Genomic DNA, 16,283 nt, shown 5'->3' with positions numbered 1-16,283 from the left:
CCAGGCAGGCCTCCAACTCCGGGGCTCAAGTGATTCTCCCCCTCGGTCTTCCAAGGGGTTGGGATTACAGGCGTGAGTCAATCGCACCCAGCCACTTCGGCCTCTTGGATCTGCTTTAGGATCTGACACCCGGGGGCTTCTGTTCCCCAAGGACCACTAACCTTGTCTGAGGCCCCTTTGGAGGAGTCAGGGCGCCCCCCTGGCTAAGGACGCAACACACTCAGAGCCAGATGCTTTGAAAAGCTGTTATTGTTATTATCGGCCAGCAGCACCGGCTACGGCCACAATCATGAGGGAAATGGATTGAATCCCCGCACCCCCAATCCCTCACCCACTCGGACCCAAGGCTCCCGACTCGGCCTGGCATGTCCCGGCGCTCCTGGGGCCCCTGTAGTCCGCTGGCTCCTCACCGTGGTGTCCCGCAGCCCGAACCTTTCCGCGCTTCTAGGAGCCCACCTTGGGTGGCTGGGAGGCGTCGCGTGGGGCTCACGAGTTCCACGCTGTCATCTCCACCAGCTCCCACCTCCCAGGCGCCTTCCCTCCCGCACTGTCAGGTTCTGCCTCCGCAGCATTTGGCAGATCTGACTCCAGTCCCTGTCGCCCCTCCGCGGGAGCCTCACCCTGGCCCTGGACGAGAAGCAACAGGAGCCCACAGGCCACCGCACTCAGCCGCGCGCGAAGTCGGTGCAGTCGCATGGTCGGCTCGCTGGTCTCGGTTCGCTGCCGGTGGACACGCTGCTGTTCACCCAGAGACTGCCCCGGATTTGGCCTCGCCCAGCCTCGGAGTTTGGACTGGGCAAAGAGTGCGCGGGGTGCGCTGGCTTGGGCCAGGAAAAGGTGGGTCTGGCAGGAGTTCAGGATCCCCACAGATGGAGAAATGGGAAGGAACTTGATCGGGGTGAAGGAACCGCTTGAGCAAAAGCAGGGAGGCCTGAAGGCGCCCTTCATTCTGGAAACTCCTCCTTGCTTTCGGGACTCAGTCTCCTGGGTTCCCCATCAGGTCCCTCATCCCCTTACAGTCCAGGGTCTGAGGGTCTCCGCGGTCCCCTCCCTACTCAGTCATGCCCTTCTTTCGAAACGTACACGTGACCGCGGCACTTCTTAAGGAGCGCCCCCCTTTGCCTCTGTGGCTTTCAGTTTCCTCACCTCCCGCGGAGACCACGGCCATGGTCATTTATCCACTTGACAAACATTTCACGAGCGCCTGCCGGTCCGAGCGATGAGGACACCGCACTCCCGGGCCTATGGTGCAGCAGGGGACCCAGGCGGCTCACCAGGAGGTCCCGAGACACAAGGAGCCCTGCCAGGCCAGAGGCGACCAACCGTCGTGGATACGGGAGCTCTCGGCCGGCCCGACTTCCCGGAGGAGGCGGTGTGGGGACCACCTCCGACCGCCTTTTGTGCCCCCTGAGACCTGGCTCTGGCCTCTACGTTTCAGCCCGCTATGGGCTCGCATGACCCAGCGCCACCGGGGTCCCTTCTCAGCGCCTTTGCTCCAGCGACCATCACGTTCCCGGGTCCGCGCAGCCAGCATCGTGGTCACCGTTTCTCTCACACCTCAGGCGGAGAACCCCCAACGCGGCGTGTCCCTCGTGCGACCCCGTCGCCACGCCACGCCCCCTTCCTGTTCTCCGGAAGTGCGCGGGTAGGAGCGGAAGCGTACGCCCGCTAGGGTTGGCTGTGGTGATTCCGCGATGGTAGGCGGCGGCGGGGTCGGCAGCGGCGGCCTCCTGGAGAATGCCAACCCCCTTATCTACCAGCGCTCCGGGGAGCGGCCTGTGACGGCGGGCGAGGAGGACGAGCAGATTCCCGACAGCATCGATGCACGCGAGATCTTCGATATCCGCCGCTGCTGGGCGCGGGAGGGTTCCGGGGGCTTGCGGTCGGGGGAACAGTGATGTCCAGCGGCTGGTGGAGCCGCATCCCAGCTGGGCGTTCCTGGCAGAAAGTTCTGAGCGGGCAAGGGCGCAGAGTCCCTTTTCCTTCACTTCCCACATCTGATTCGCTCCATCAATGACCCGGAGCATCCACTGACGCTAGAGGAGTTGAATGTAGTAGAGCAGGTGCGGGTTCAGGTGAGTCACTTCCAAGGGGAGCGAATTGCTCCAGAGAGTCAGAAAGGTTTCTGTGCACCAGGAGCTGGCGTGCTCTCCGCTCACGGACACCGAAGGGTATCTGTGGGAAGGGAGATGGTTCTGCTTATTTTATGGGTGTTGAAGCTGAGGCCCATGGAAGTTGGATGATTTGCCCAAAGCAACAAACTAAGAAGAGGGGCCTTGGGCTGAGAGTGGTTGACTCTTGACATGTTCCCTCCATAACCAGGTTAGCGACCCCGAGAGTACAGTGGCTGTGGCCTTCACACCAACCATTCCGCACTGCAGCATGGCCACCCTTATTGGCCTGTCCATCAAGGTCAAGCTTCTGCGCTCTCTTCCTCAGCGTTTCAAGGTCAGTTGGAGCTGAGCCTCGGGAGTGGGACCAGGCATTGAGGATCTACTGCTGAGGATGGGGACTGGGAGAGCATGAACATGGAGAGGACATCAGAGTGGGGCCTGGAAGGATCCCAATTAGCAGAGAGGAAACTGGGAGGAAGCTTTTCAAGTCGATATGACAAGAATAAAGATCTGAGCTGGAAAGTGGAGAAAAGTATTGAAGAGTGTGGCAGGAAGGGCAGCAGGGAGCTGCAGATGGGTTTGGACCAGGGATGGGGCACAGGCAGGCCTTTAAATCAGCAGTAGTGGGCAAGTTCTTTGGATAGAATTGGAATAGCTAGGGCCGGGCACGGTGGCTCACGCCTGTAATCCCAGCACTTTGGGAAGCTGAGGTGGGTGGATCACCTGAGGTTAGGAGTTGGAGACCAGCCTGGCCAACATGGTGAAACCTCATTTCTACTAAAAATACAAAAATTAGCGGGGCGTGGTGGCGTGTGCTGTGGTCCCAGCTACACGGGAGACTGAGGCGGGAGAATCAAATTGAACCTGGGAGACAGAGGTTGCAGTGAGCTGAGATCGCGCTACTGCACTCCAGCCTGGGAAAGACTCATTCTTGGAAAAAAAAAAAAAAAAAAAAGAATTGGAATACCTGTGGATGGGTTTGGGGTGCAATGGAAGGGCCAGAGTCCAAAGGTATGATTAGGAGGAAGGATCAGCTGGAGATGGTGCCTGAGGGTTTGGGGGCTGCAGGGAAAAGCGTGGGTCAGTGGGTGGGTGTTCAGGCCCTGGTTATCTCCCTCCCAGATGGACGTGCACATTACTCCGGGGACCCATGCCTCAGAGCATGCAGGTAAGGGTGGACTGGTGGTGAGGGTATTGGCCCAGGCACCCTAAGCAGTCTGAGGCTTCCCCTTTGCCCAGGAGTCTATCGGCAAGACAGGGAATGGGTAACTTCGTGAGTGAAATTGCCAGAGACTCCTCAGTGTAGGTTATAGCCTAGACCAAAGCTGGCCTGACAAGAATCTCCTGTGCTTACCATGTCCTCTTCCCCCAAATCCCTTTCACCAAATATACAGGACCAGAGTGTGCCAGACTTCAGCAGCGTGGGAGGCAGCCAGGGGGAGGGATCCTAAGAAGGCAGGCTAGGTGGGCTCAGGTGGTTGAAGTAGCCTGATCAAGGTGTGGGGTCCTGGGAAGGAGGTGACAGGAGGGCTCTGTTGCTGCAGGGGACATATCCTATACAGAGGTTCAGAGGTAGGGCTGGCTAGCACTCTGGCCAGAGCCTAGCTTTGACTCTGCCTTCCCCACACTCTCCTTCCCACCTAGTGAACAAGCAACTTGCAGATAAGGAGCGGGTGGCAGCTGCCTTGGAGAACACCCACCTCCTGGAGGTTGTGAATCAGTGCCTGTCAGCCCGCCCCTGAGCCTGGCCTTTGGCCCCTCAACCTGCATACTGGTGTCCTGGTCCCAGCTCCTGCCAGGGCTCTTACCCTTGTTTTCTTGAATCACTCACAATGAGAAACTAACATTTTGCTTTTTGTAATAAAGTTAATTTATATTCAGTTCCCAGCATGCTTTGGTGTCTTTCATCTTGGTGGAGTCCTTTGGAGTTTGAGGGAGGATGGTGGTGGTAAGTGCCTCTGAAGGGTGGTGTACTTGCAACTTTAAGTAAAACAAAATCAAAATGGAAAGAGTAGTGTATGAATGTGCCTGTATGCTCACCACCACCACTAGAGTCAGTAGTTGTTGACATATTACACACTGGCCTTATTTATGTGTGCATATATAAACATCAGTATATTTCGAGTAAGCTGCAGAGACTTGACTCTTCACTTTGAAGTACTGCGGCTCCCTCTAGATGAGTAAGCCTGTATAGCCACAATACTTTCATCTGATCAGAAAATGAACGGTTCCTCAACACCAACTAATACCCAGGCATATCTGGATTTCCCTAATGTGTCATTCATAGTTGTTTTTGTTTTGTTTTTGAAACAGGGTCTTACCCTGTTGCCTAGGCCCAGGTGCAGTGGCAAGATTGTAACTCACTGCAGCCTCCAACTCCTGGGTTCAAGCAATCCTCCAGCCTTGGCCTCCCAAGTAGCTTGGATTAATACAGTGGCACAGTTATACCTTTCTGCAGCCTTGACCTCCTGGGCTCAAGCGATCCTCACACCTCAGCCTCCCGAATAGCTGGGACTGCAGGCATGCACCACTGTGCCTGGCTAATTTTTAATTTTCTTGTAGAGACAGGGTCTCCCTAGGTTGCCCAGGCCGGTCTCTAGCTCCTGGGCTTAAGTGATCCTCCTGCCTCATCCTCCCAAAATGTTGGGATTACAGGTATGAGCCACCCCAACCAGTCCAATTTAAAAATTTTATTTATTTTATTTTTTGGTAGAGATGAAGCCTTGCTGTGTTGCCCAGCCTGGTCTCAAATTCTTGTCCTCAAGCAATTCTCTCACCTGGTCTGCCAAAGCACTGGGATTACAGGCTTGAGCATCACACCTAGCTGTTTTTCAGTTTTTTTAATTCAAAAAACCATTTTATCAAGAGGTAGTGTATTGCTCTGCCACCGGGGCTGGAGTGCAGTGATGCGATCAGCGCTCACTGTAGCCTCAACCTCCTAAGTCCAAGTGATCCTCCTGCCTCAGTCTCCTGAGTAGCTGGGACTACAGGCATGTGCTACCATGCCAGGCCAATTTTTAAATTTTTTGTAGAGACTGGGTCTGCCTATGTTGCCTAAGCTGGTCCCAAACTCCCAGGCTCAAGCCTCACAAAGTGCTGGGATTACAGGTGTGAACCAACACACCTGGCCCTTTGTCTTTCTTCACAGTGATTTTTTGGAAATGTTCAGAGAAGTCCCAGTTCTGCAGTCTGATTTGTTCCTGATTTGTGTTGCCTGTAACGGGAAGTTGGTCTAAAGGCCTCAATGAGTCCAGGTTTGAGCTTTTTGATGAAAATCCTGCCCAGGAGTGGCATATATCTTTTATAAATCCACTAGTCGTGTGATGCCAGCTTTTCCTGCTGTTAGTGATGCGCCGTCTGGTCCCTGGTAAGGGCGGTGACATCAGACTTCTCTGTTGAAGGGAACCTGAGACACCTTCTTGGTCAGCTCTCCCAAAGGCGTGTGTCACCCGCAGTGTTGAGTAAGAGGGAAGCTCAGCACCATGAAGTGATAGGCTCGGGTCTAAGGCCTCTGTCTCCCCTTGCCCAGATTGCATTTGGTCACCTGGACAGACTGTAGGGCTTAGACCTTGGCTTAGCTGGTTAGGATCGCTTTCCCAGGGGGAACATCCTTCCTGCCTTAGTCTCATTCTCTGAGGATAAATGGCAATATTAAGAAGCAGTGCCCAACCCTACTCCATCCCTACTGAGACTCAGATGTGATTGTGGGCAGAGAAGCCTCAGTAGGGATCTGGCCATTTTGCAGATCTGTTCTTGAGTGCCTGCTGACAGCATTGAGCCTATCCTAAGAGTGGAATTCAGCTGAGGGCTTTACACTTACTATCTAGTCCTCCATCTAGCCCTATGCAGCAATTGCTATCCTCTCTCTCTCTGTTTTTTTTTGTTTGTTTGTTTTTTGTTTTTTTCTTTTCTTTTTTGAGACACAGGATCTTGCTATGTTGCCCAGGCTGGAGTATGGTGGCTATCCATAGGTATGATTATAGCACACTACAGCCTTGAATGCCTGGGTTCCAGGGATTCTCTTGCCTCAGCCTCCTGAATACCTGGGACGACAGGCGTGTGTCATCATGCCTAGCTTGCTATTCTTTTTTTATCCCAAATTTTTAGGACAGGAAATGGTTTTCTAGAAGAAATGTAGTTAGACCTCCATTATCCATGGGTTCTATATCCATGGGTACAACCCACTATGGATCCAAAATGTAGTTAGGCCTAGGATGACTGTGTCTGTACTGGACATGTACAAACGTTTGTTCTTGTTTTTATTCCCTAAACAACGCAGTCTAACGACAACTTACATAGCATTTACATTGTATTAGGTATTACAGTAGTAATCCGGAGATGACTTACAGTATATAGAAGGATGTGCAGAGGTTGCATGCAGATACTATGCCATTTTATGTAAGAGACTTGATCTCAGCCACTGAAGTTGAGTTTAAAAAATAAAGTAAAAAAATACATGTAAAGGAGTTGAGTATTCATGGATTTTGGGATTCATGGGGATCCTGGAACCAATCCCCTGTGGATACCAAGGGACAACTCTGATTTACTTCTCAAGACGTCTAGCCGGGCACCGTGGCTCACATTTGTAATCCCAGCATTTTGGGAGGCTGATGTGAGAGGATCGCCTGAGCCCAGCAGTTTGAGACAAGCCTGGGCAATACAGCAAAATCCTGTCTCAAAAAAATTTTTTTTTTGTAATTAGTGGGGAATGGTGGTGCACACCTGTGGTTCCAGCTACTCGGGAGGCGGAGGTGGGAGAATCGCTTGAGCCCAGGAAGTTGAGGCTGCAGTGAGCTATGATTGTGCCACTGCACTCCAGCTTGGGTGACAGCAAGACCCTGTCTCAAAAAAAAAAAAAAAAAAAAAAGAAAAAAGAAAAAAGACTTCTGGCTAGGGAGTAAAGGAGGCCCTGAGCAGCTTGATAGGTGCTGTGCAGCTGGCAGGGGGCGCCATTGCCTGCAGAAGGAGCTAAGCCTATCCTGAACTCCAACTCCTATTGTCCCCACTCAGCTCACTCTTAGGAGGGAATGTCCTCGTCACCTAATGACCAAGAGGAGGTGCTGGATCTGGCTACCTGAGATCAGAGTGGTGAAGCCATCAGCCCCTGTTGCCCAGAGCTGCTTCATCTGTAATAGGGGGATAGTCATGGCAATCTCTTGGGACTGCTTTTGGGAGATTTAAATGGGTCTAGGCCTAGCTCTGATGATCTAGGCACTGTATCCCACACAGATGAGGAAGCTGAGGTCTCCAGAGAGGCAGGGTGAACAGCTGGACTTCAGGGAGCCTTCCCAAGCTGAAGGCCTCACACCCTGCGACGTGTGTACCTTCTGCCCGACAGTCCCTGTCTGAGGTGGCCATGGTGTCTGTGTTGAGCTGGGGACGAAGGGAGTCATGGGGGCGGCAGGTGTGGTTGAGTCATTCGGCTGGCTTCCTGGCAGCCAGGCCATCGTGGGTGAGGGACACCAAACTGCTCATGCCACAGCTGATGTATCAGATAGTCCCCTTGTCACTCTTGACTCAGCTGTGCCTGGCCCCCCCTGCAGGGCCACCATCTGTGCATCCTGGGCCAGTGCCCAGGGAACTTTCTGGAACCCCAGATGCTATCTAAGGACATGGGTACAGGGGGTGGTGAAGTTTGAGGTTCCTGAAACCCTCTACCAGGTATGTCTGGCTCTGCTGTTTCTGGCCTGTGACCCCTCAGGCCTTGGTTACCATGTCTACAAAATGGGAACAACAAATCATAGCTGAGTTTGACCCAGGGATTAGATGACATGTATGAACATGCCCAGCCATATCTATTTTTGCTCATCATCCTGCCCCCAGCACAAGGGCCTGGCACACAGTAGGTATTTAGTACAGTTTAGTGGAATGAATGAATGCATTGGGCCTTAGAACACAGCAGAGGCCCCGGGGCCTGAAGGCTGTGGTGTGAGGTGGGGGTGGGGACACTGAAGCCCAGCCCAGTTCCCTCTGCAACATCTTGTCACCTGAGGGAGGGGGAAGAGTGTGGGGTCCTACAGAGAGGAGGCATGGGTATGGGGCTAGGGGAGAGGTATCTGCATTGTTCCTGAGACCTCTGCCCCACTCCTGGACAGACCACTGTCCTGGAGAGAGTGGAGCAGAAACAGAAGAGGGAACACAAATTCACCTAACCTGCCCCATCCAATCAAGGATGATGATGATAAACGTGCTCTTAGTGAGATATTACTGTGTGCCCGACTTGAGCCAACTACTGTTTTGTCTCATAATAACTGTCAGGAAGAGATGATCCCTGTTCTACACAGGAGAAACTGAGGCTCAGCCTAGATAAATGGACACAGGTGAAACAGCTAGCAAGGGGCACAGCTGGGATCTGAAGCCCAGGCCAATCTAGGGGTGGTTCTAGCCTCAATTTATTCCTCCTGAGCAGCCATGCTCAGCCCAGATTGCTGGGAGGACCAGGTGGTGGGAGTGGGGGTGTCTCAAGGTCGTGTCCTGGTGTTAATCTCTGGGGCCCCTGGCCATATCTAGCTTGTGGTGAGTGTCTCTGGACTGTTGGAGCAGCCACTGGAATGCCTGGGGCTTGAGTGGCCCTTTGTGGATGCAGTTCCCTTGGCAATGAAGAAACACTGCTGAGGTCAAGAGCTCAGATTGCCAGAGGGGAAACCCAGCCCTGCTTCTTTGCATGGCCCCCTGCTGGGAAGGGCCACAGCTACCCCCCACCCTCACCCTCTGCCAGACACCCAGAGGCTCTTTCCAGGGGCACAGTTGTGGGGTTGGATGGGACACAGGCAGCCCAGCCAGGATTCCTCATGGGAAGTGTGTGCTGGCTCTTTAGACTTGTCTGCTAATGGGAGGCTCTGGCTATAACTCCCTCTTCCCACTGGAGTTCGTTCAGGAAGCCAGAATCAGCATGGGGATGCCTAGGCCTCCAAGATCCCCTAGGACCATGGGCAGGCCACCCCTCAGCCCAGCTTTTGCCTACTTTGGAGACCTCAAGGACAAGAGGGCCCTAATCTTACCAAGCCAGGCCTTCCTCAATCCAAGGCCTTCTTAGGCGTTGCCAAGGAAACAGATGCAGCAGCCAAAGAGCCTGGCCCAGGTCTCCATGACAACCTACCACAGCCCACCAGGGTCTATCCATCTGTTATGTCACCTGAGCCCCAAATGGGTGCCCTCCCAACCCCACCACACTTGTCACAATCAGATGTCACAGTCTGATAGCAGGTCCCTGTCACAAAATACCTCACAGCCTGACCTGTAACCCTCACACCACTGAGAGATGAGCAAGGAGCTAAGACACTCCTCATACCTTGACCACACGCTGTGTTTATGCCCCTCTTGGGTGGGGGTCTGAACCTCCAGGCCCTAGATGTGCCCTGGGCAGCTGGCTCAGCCTGCAGCTAGAAAGAAGAAGGGAGACCTTGGCGACTCAAAATGGCTGGCTCCTGCTGGCATTCAACACCCATTGGCCTGGATTTCCCCAACTCTGGGCAACTTCCAGTCCAGAAGCAGAATAACCAGAGCCAGGGCCAGGGCCAGGGCCAGGGCTGGGACAAATTATTTTTAGCAGAGTTGCTGGCAGCTGCCTGGTGGGTGCTGGGAGGTGGGATGGGGACTGAGTTTAATCCCTTCCCTCTTCTGGGCTGGGGTTTCCTCCCCAGGAGTCAAGCAGGTACCTCCACCTGCAACACTGTCAGAGCCGCCCCCACCCCCAGCAGCCCTCTCAGGGCCCCCAGGGGCTCACGGGGTGACACCAACCCTCACCCTGAAGAGTAGGCTCATTAGGGAGAATCTTCAACTCCAGGATGGGGAGAGAGTGGAAAGGATTTTGTGTGAAATGACACCCCCTAAATTCCAGCTCAGACCTGAACCTCTGGGGAGTGGGTGTCATGGGCAGAGAAGAGGGATCTCTGTCCAGCCTGTAACTCGTTTACTTGCTAAAAGGAAGAGCGGCGACTTGGGGAGAGGGAAGGGAGAATTCACTCTCACGGGGCCAGACCGAATTCTTCTCCTGAGGGCCGTTGCTGCTCTTGGCTGGTTGAGTTTACCCTGCTGCCTGCCTCCGCATCACGTACTCCCCCCGCAGCCTCGCGCTCTCTCTCCTCACACACACACTCAGCCCTGGACCTTGCCTACCAGTCAGCCCCTCTATTCCCAGACAGCTACTGCTCCTCCCCTGGCGGGTAGGGCGGGGTGTCGGGTGTGCGAGGTCCGAGGAGGAGGGTGGGGGATTCCCCTGGTGGGAGTGGACAGACACGTCAGCCCCCGCAGCAGCTTGAACCGGGGGCGGGAGCGGGGGCGGGTGGAGGCTTAAATAGGCGACTCTGGAGCCAGAGCCCAGTGCGGGCTGAGAAGGCGGTGGCTGCAGCAGCAGCGGCGGCGGAGACCCAAGAGTCCGAGTCCAGACTACGAGTGGGTGGCATCCTAACCCGGATCCTAGTCCTGAGCGTGTCTGTGTGCGAGTGGGTGAGTGTCTTGGCGGAACGGGGTCGGGGCGGCTGCAGATAGATGCGCCAGGTCCGGAGGGGTCCCGGGTGAGGGCGCCGCGACCTCGGGGCTGGGGGAGGGCTGCGGCGGGACCTCCGCCCGAGCATCCCGCCTGACTCCAGGTTGGGCAGGTGCGCCCCGGGTCCCGCCTCCCTCACGGCTTACACGGTCACCCGGGTTCCTGCTCCCTTAGACGGCCCCGGACACGATGACCCTGAACGGCGGCGACAGCGGAGCGGGCGGGAGCCGCGGCGGGGGCCGGGAGCGCGAGCGCCGTCGGGGCAGCACGCCCTGGGGCCCAGCGCCGCCGCTGCACCGCCGCAGCATGCCGGTGGACGAGCGCGACCTGCAGGCGGCGCTGGCCCCCGGGTCCCTGGCGGCGGCTGCGGCCGGGACGGGGAATCAGGGTCCCAGGCTGGACTGGCCCGAGGACTCTGAGGACTCACTCAGCTCGGGGGGCAGCGACTCTGACGAGAGCGTTTACAAGGTGCTGCTGCTGGGGGCGCCCGGCGTGGGCAAGAGCGCCCTGGCGCGCATCTTCGGCGGTGTGGAGGATGGTCCCGAAGCAGAGGCAGCAGGTGAGCGGATCGAGCTGTTCGCGAAAGGGGAGATCCCGGGGCTAGGACTGAGGGCTGAGACCAGGACTCAAAGCCGCAAATACCATGGAAGAATTTATTATTATTATCATTATTATTATTATTATTATTATTATTATTATTTTGAGACGGAGTTTCGCTCTTTCGCCCAGGCTGGAGTGCAGTGGCGCGATCTAGGCTCACTGCAACCTCTGCCTTCGGGTTTCAAGGGATTCTCCTGCCTCAGCCTCCAGAGTAGCTGGGATTACAGGCGCCCACCACCACGCCCGGCTAATTTTTGTGTTTTTAGTAGACTTGAGATTTCACCATGTTGGCCAGGCTGGTCTCGAACTTCTGACCTCGTGATCCACCCGCCTTGGCTTCCCAAGGTGCTGGGATTACAGGCGTGAGCCACCGCGCCTGGCCAATACTGTGGAATTCTATTCGTGTTTTCAGAATCACGCTTCTACCTACTCATTTCATAAATGGGGAAAGGAAAGGAGAAGGGACACCCCCCGGCCTTTGGTAGGGAAGAAATGCCCAGAGTAGAAGGCCAGGGCATAGATATGGCTGCTCTGTGGGATGGGACCGGACATCCCTCCCTGCCTATCAGGTACAGGTCAGAGTTTCGAACCAGAGGGATTTCTTTTTTTTTTTTTTTTTTTTGAGACGGAGTCTCGCGCTGTGTCACCCAGGCTGGAGTGCAGTGGCGCGATCTCGGCTCACTGCAAGCTCCGCCTCCCAGGTTCAGGCCATTCTCCTGCCTCAGCCTCCGAGTAGCTGGGACTACAGGCGCCCGCCACCACGCCCGGCTAGTTTTTTTTTTTGTATTTTTAGTAGAGACGGGGTTTCACCATGTTAGCCAGGATGGTCTCGATCTCCTGACCTCGTGATCCGCCCGCCTCGGCCTCCCAAAGTGCTGGGATTACAGGCTTGAGCCACCGCGCCCGGCCAACCAGAGGGATTTCTAAGAGAGGAGCCCTAGGTGGCCAAGGTCCCTAGGGAGCGGGACAGTCACTATTCTTACTCAGGCCACTGGGTCAGAGCCACCTTGGGACCCAGGCAGCAGGAGGACAGGGGGCATTGGAGCAGCCACCTGGGACATTGCTAGCTTGGGGGGCATGTGGGTAGAGGTCAGGCACACCATGCCCTCCAGCCCCCACTTCCCTGCCTGGCACTGCTGTTGCCACATACCAGCATTTGCAAGTGGAGTGGAGGATGAGGAGGGCTCTGGGGAGGAGCTGGAGGGTGTGGCCATAACAGGAAACCTGGCAGCAGGGGCTTTGACAGTCAGCTGGTAACCTGTTTACTGGTCTCCTGCCTAGGGCACACCTATGATCGCTCCATTGTGGTGGACGGAGAAGAGGCATCACTCATGGTCTACGACATTTGGGAGCAGGTAGGGTACAGGCTGAGACCCAGGGCAGGGGAGGGAGGAGTGAGTTGGGGTAGGGGTCTGGGAGTGCCAGGCTTGTGTCAGGGTCATGAGGACTGTTGGGCAGACTATGTGTGTGTGTTCCCCAGGACGGGGGCCGCTGGTTGCCCGGACACTGCATGGCCATGGGGGATGCCTATGTCATCGTGTACTCAGTGACGGACAAGGGCAGCTTCGAGAAGGCCTCAGAACTGCGGGTCCAGCTGCGGCGTGCACGGCAAACAGATGATGTGCCCATCATCCTTGTGGGCAACAAGAGCGACCTGGTGCGCTCTCGTGAAGTCTCGGTGGATGGTGAGTAGGCGGCAGGTTGCAGGGGGAGGGAGTGCCCAGCTGGGCCCTGATATAGGCAGTCTTGGCTCAGCTTGAGTCCCTGGGGATCATCAGAGGCTAAAAATGTTCAGAAAGAAAACTGGCGGGGAGGGAAATGGGAGAGAGCCGGTGCCTGCTCACAGGGCTCCAGAAGGCCCCAGAGGGGTGGGGAAAGAACCAAATCTGATAGGAGAGCTGGGGGACCGCAGGGCCCTCCTCTCCTGCCCCTCTTGGTCCTGGCCTGGCTGGTTTCGGGGTAAGTGGGTGGAAGAGAGTGTAGGGGAACAGGCCAGGAGGTCAGAGTCCTAGGTCTCGGCCATTCTTACAGTAGACTTGGCCCTGGGGAAGACCCGTCCCACTTGGCCTCAGCATCCTTTCCTATGGGTCCTGGTACTGAGCTCCTCAGAGGAACCCAGCAGTGACTTGGTGACCTTGCCCATGCAACCCCAATCCACTGCATCATTCATCATGATATAACCTCTAATTAAAAACTACTAAGTTGTGCCAGGCGCAGTGGCTCACGCCTGTAATCCCAGCACTTTGGGAGGCCGAGGCGGGCGGATCATGAGGTCAGGAGATCAAGACCCATCCTGGCTAGCACAGTGAAACCCGGTCTCTACTAAAAATACAAAAAATTAGCCAGGCATGGTGGCGGGCGCCTGTAGTCCCAGCTACTTGGGAGGCTGAGGCAGGAGAATGGCGTGAACCCAGGAGGCGGCGCTTGCAGTGAGCTGAGATTGTGCCAGTGCACTCCGGCCTGGGACACAGCAAGACTCTGTCTCAGAAAAAAAAAAACAAAAAACAAAACAAAACAAAAAACTAAGTTGTCCAACATACTTCTTTTTCCTGTGTTTACTACTGTTGTACTTTAAGTATCAGGCTTCAAATTATTCAATAAATGGATCTCCTTTTGAGGGCCACTGTTTTGGGGGCTCCTTAAACGAAGGCACTCTGCCTGCTGGGTGACGCAGCAGGGACCAGTACCCTCAGTACGGGAGCTGGGGTCTCTGTGTTTTGGGGGAGGACCCTGCAAATTCTCGAGTGGCAGTTTCCATGGGTGGCCAGGGTTGGAGGGGACTCCTCACTCACCCACCCTTTATTTACTGGTGCCTGCCTGTCCCCACCCACACAGAGGGCCGGGCCTGCGCGGTGGTCTTTGACTGCAAGTTCATTGAGACATCAGCGGCATTGCACCACAATGTCCAGGCGCTGTTTGAAGGTGTCGTGCGCCAAATACGCCTGCGCAGGGACAGCAAAGAGGCCAACGCGCGACGGCAAGCAGGTACCCGGAGGCGAGAGAGCCTTGGCAAAAAGGCGAAGCGCTTCCTGGGCCGCATCGTAGCTCGTAACAGCCGCAAGATGGCCTTTCGCGCCAAGTCCAAGTCCTGCCACGACCTCTCGGTTCTCTAGGTCCCACCCGCTCTCAGTATGGTGGGAGACGGACGGACGGGTTGGTGGGCTGGCCCAGCCAACTGCCCCAGGTGCCTCGGGGCTGGCTCAGACTCTGGGTCCCTTGGAGCTGCCAGCCGGGTACCCCCAACCTCATGGTCATGGACAGACAGTGTTCCCCAGTGAGGCCAGGCGCCAGTGAGGGCTGGGCCCACAGAGATGCATGCGCAGGCTCATCTGCGTCCCAAGCAGCCGGAGCGCAGCCGCGGGGCAGGCCTGTGTGCCGGGAGAGGACTCTGACTTTTTTCACAACCCGGGTGTGCCTGCCCTGGAGGGAGGCTGTTCAGTGCTGTGGCTATTTGTTTACATGCAGATTTTTGTAATAAAGACTATTTCCTGATATGTCATGGCTGTTGACTGTCTCTCCTCCTATCTGGGCGCTTCAGGAGCTGGAAGGATTTCTGAAGTTGAGGGATGGGGGCTCACTGCCCCACCCTAGTGTGTGGCCATGATGTGTTAATGTGGGGGTCCGGATATAGCCAGCTGGGATGGGCATCGGGTCTGGCTGGGGGTTCAAGGAGCAGGAGACACAAACCCCTCCCAGTCCCTGTTATCCAGACTCTTCTCTTTCTGCGTGGGGCCTGGCATTGCCCAACTGATTGAGGGTTCAATCACCTCACTGTCCATAAAGGGAAACTGAGGCTGCTCAAGGGAGCACATTCTGCCCTGGGTCTCACAACCAGGCAGGAACCCTGAGTCTCACAACCAGGCAGGAACCCTGGGTCTGGCTCCACAGCTGGTATTTCTGCCCTGTTCCCTCTTGAAGGACCGGAATCAGCTGAGGTTGGGGATAGAGAATGCCAAGGGATGGTTTGTGAAGGCACACACAGGCACACTCAGCTCCACATGGCTCCTCCACCTCTTCGCTGGGGTTGAGCTACTGAGGAGGCCCTCACTGTTCTCTCCACCATGAGTATTCAGGCAAAAACATTTCATGCTCAGCATTGGCTAATTCAGTTTTGGTGGGAGCAGCTGCCTGGAGCCTGCCCTGCCTGGAATGAGAGGTCTTGCATTTGTATAGGAAGGTGTACTCGTGCTTGTGGTTGGGGATGCACCTGTCTCCCTGCCCACCCATGCCTGTGGCTCCCTCACGCTTGGCACAAGTGCTGCTAAGAGTTTTTATCTGCATGGTCTCAGGAAAAATCGTCCCCATTTGGTGCTGGGTGGGAAGTGGCTGAGTGGGGACTAGTATACAGGTCTGCCCATCTCCAAAGCCTGGAGGCAGCCTGGGGCGAGGTGGGGGGCAGTTTCTAAGAAGGTTCTGGGCCAGGGTCCATACGTTCCTTCCTTAGTTCAATTTATTCATTCCACAGACTCCAGGGAGCCCTGGCAACCTGGTTAGAATCCTGACTGCAGCTTGTTGAATTGCAGGAGGAGGCTTGAGGGCTGCCCCTCCATGTACCAGGGAGTGCTGAGATTCACCCACGTGCTCCCCAGGGCAGAGGTAACTTCTCAGAGCTGTTGCTGCTCTGCCCCTCCTCCCAACATACTTCAAGGAATACAGAAGGCATGGTATTTTCAGAGCAAGTGAGGGTCCTCAGGCCTTCCTGGCTCTGTCACTTATTGACTGTGTGACCGTAGGCAAACCGCTCAGCTTCTCTGTGCCCCAGCGTGTGACATGGGTGCAATGCCCCTTCAGAACACAGTATGTGGCATAATGAAGGTATGTGCTCAGAGCAGTGCTGGGCACATAGCAGGAGCTTAACACGTTTGAAACCCCCTTCAACCGCTCCACAATGCACTGCTCCTGGTTGGGTGCCAGAGTGACCCTGAAGCAGGCACTCAGCTTGTGACAAGGCTGGGGGCAGCTGGGGGTAGCTTCTGACCTGAGAGAGACTAATCAGGTACACAGTGGGAAGGACTTCACGGGGACCATGGGAGGCTTCGCGGGGACCAAGGCTGGGGAGGGAATGGAGACCAGGATCTTCC

The 16,283-nt window shown here is 55.7% G+C and overlaps 2 protein-coding genes across 4 annotated transcripts; both read left to right on the top strand.

Moving 5' to 3' along the window:
• Positions 1-1,636: 1,636 nt before the first annotated feature.
• Positions 1,637-4,004, top strand: CIAO2B (cytosolic iron-sulfur assembly component 2B). 3 transcript variants are annotated; one of them, XM_025370134.1, is made up of 6 exons: positions 1,637-1,839; positions 1,996-2,075; positions 2,323-2,448; positions 3,237-3,282; positions 3,509-3,578; positions 3,759-3,998. In XM_025370134.1, the coding sequence occupies exons 1-6, from the start codon at positions 1,695-1,697 to the stop codon at positions 3,778-3,780; spliced, it is 489 nt and encodes a 162-aa protein (XP_025225919.1). In that variant the 5' UTR covers positions 1,637-1,694; the 3' UTR covers positions 3,781-3,998. The 3 variants fall into 3 exon arrangements, with proteins under 3 accessions (XP_025225919.1, XP_025225918.1, XP_025225920.1); XM_025370133.1 differs by lacking the exon at positions 3,509-3,578 and having other exon boundaries at positions 3,759-4,004; XM_025370135.1 differs by lacking the exon at positions 3,509-3,578 and having other exon boundaries at positions 1,996-2,079; positions 2,328-2,448; positions 3,759-3,997.
• A 6,436-nt stretch (positions 4,005-10,440) lies between these two features.
• Positions 10,441-14,696, top strand: RRAD (RRAD, Ras related glycolysis inhibitor and calcium channel regulator). Its single transcript, XM_025370132.1, has 5 exons — positions 10,441-10,562; positions 10,777-11,161; positions 12,484-12,557; positions 12,683-12,887; positions 14,038-14,696. Exons 2-5 carry the CDS (start codon positions 10,792-10,794, stop codon positions 14,313-14,315), a joined length of 927 nt encoding a protein of 308 aa, XP_025225917.1. The 5' UTR covers positions 10,441-10,562; positions 10,777-10,791; the 3' UTR covers positions 14,316-14,696.
• Positions 14,697-16,283: the final 1,587 nt, after the last annotated feature.

The sequence above is a fragment of the Theropithecus gelada genome, chromosome 20 (assembly GCF_003255815.1).
Source record: "Theropithecus gelada isolate Dixy chromosome 20, Tgel_1.0, whole genome shotgun sequence".
In the NCBI taxonomy this organism is placed as follows: Eukaryota; Metazoa; Chordata; class Mammalia; order Primates; family Cercopithecidae; genus Theropithecus; species Theropithecus gelada.
This window is presented reverse-complemented; position numbering and strand designations above follow the sequence as displayed.

Excerpts from the sequence above, each read along its gene's own strand:
- CIAO2B (XM_025370133.1), top strand. The coding sequence starts at position 1,695 with ATGGTAGGCGGCGGCGGGGTCGGCAGCGGCGGCCTCCTGGAGAATGCC. Across the intron at positions 2,076-2,322 it reads TAGAGCAGGTGCGGGTTCAG|GTTAGCGACCCCGAGAGTAC; the intron begins GTGAGTCACTTC and ends CTCCATAACCAG. Across the intron at positions 3,283-3,758 it reads CCATGCCTCAGAGCATGCAG|TGAACAAGCAACTTGCAGAT; the intron begins GTAAGGGTGGAC and ends CTTCCCACCTAG.
- RRAD (XM_025370132.1), top strand. The coding sequence starts at position 10,792 with ATGACCCTGAACGGCGGCGACAGCGGAGCGGGCGGGAGCCGCGGCGGG. Across the intron at positions 11,162-12,483 it reads TCCCGAAGCAGAGGCAGCAG|GGCACACCTATGATCGCTCC; the intron begins GTGAGCGGATCG and ends TCTCCTGCCTAG. Across the intron at positions 12,558-12,682 it reads TCTACGACATTTGGGAGCAG|GACGGGGGCCGCTGGTTGCC; the intron begins GTAGGGTACAGG and ends TGTGTTCCCCAG.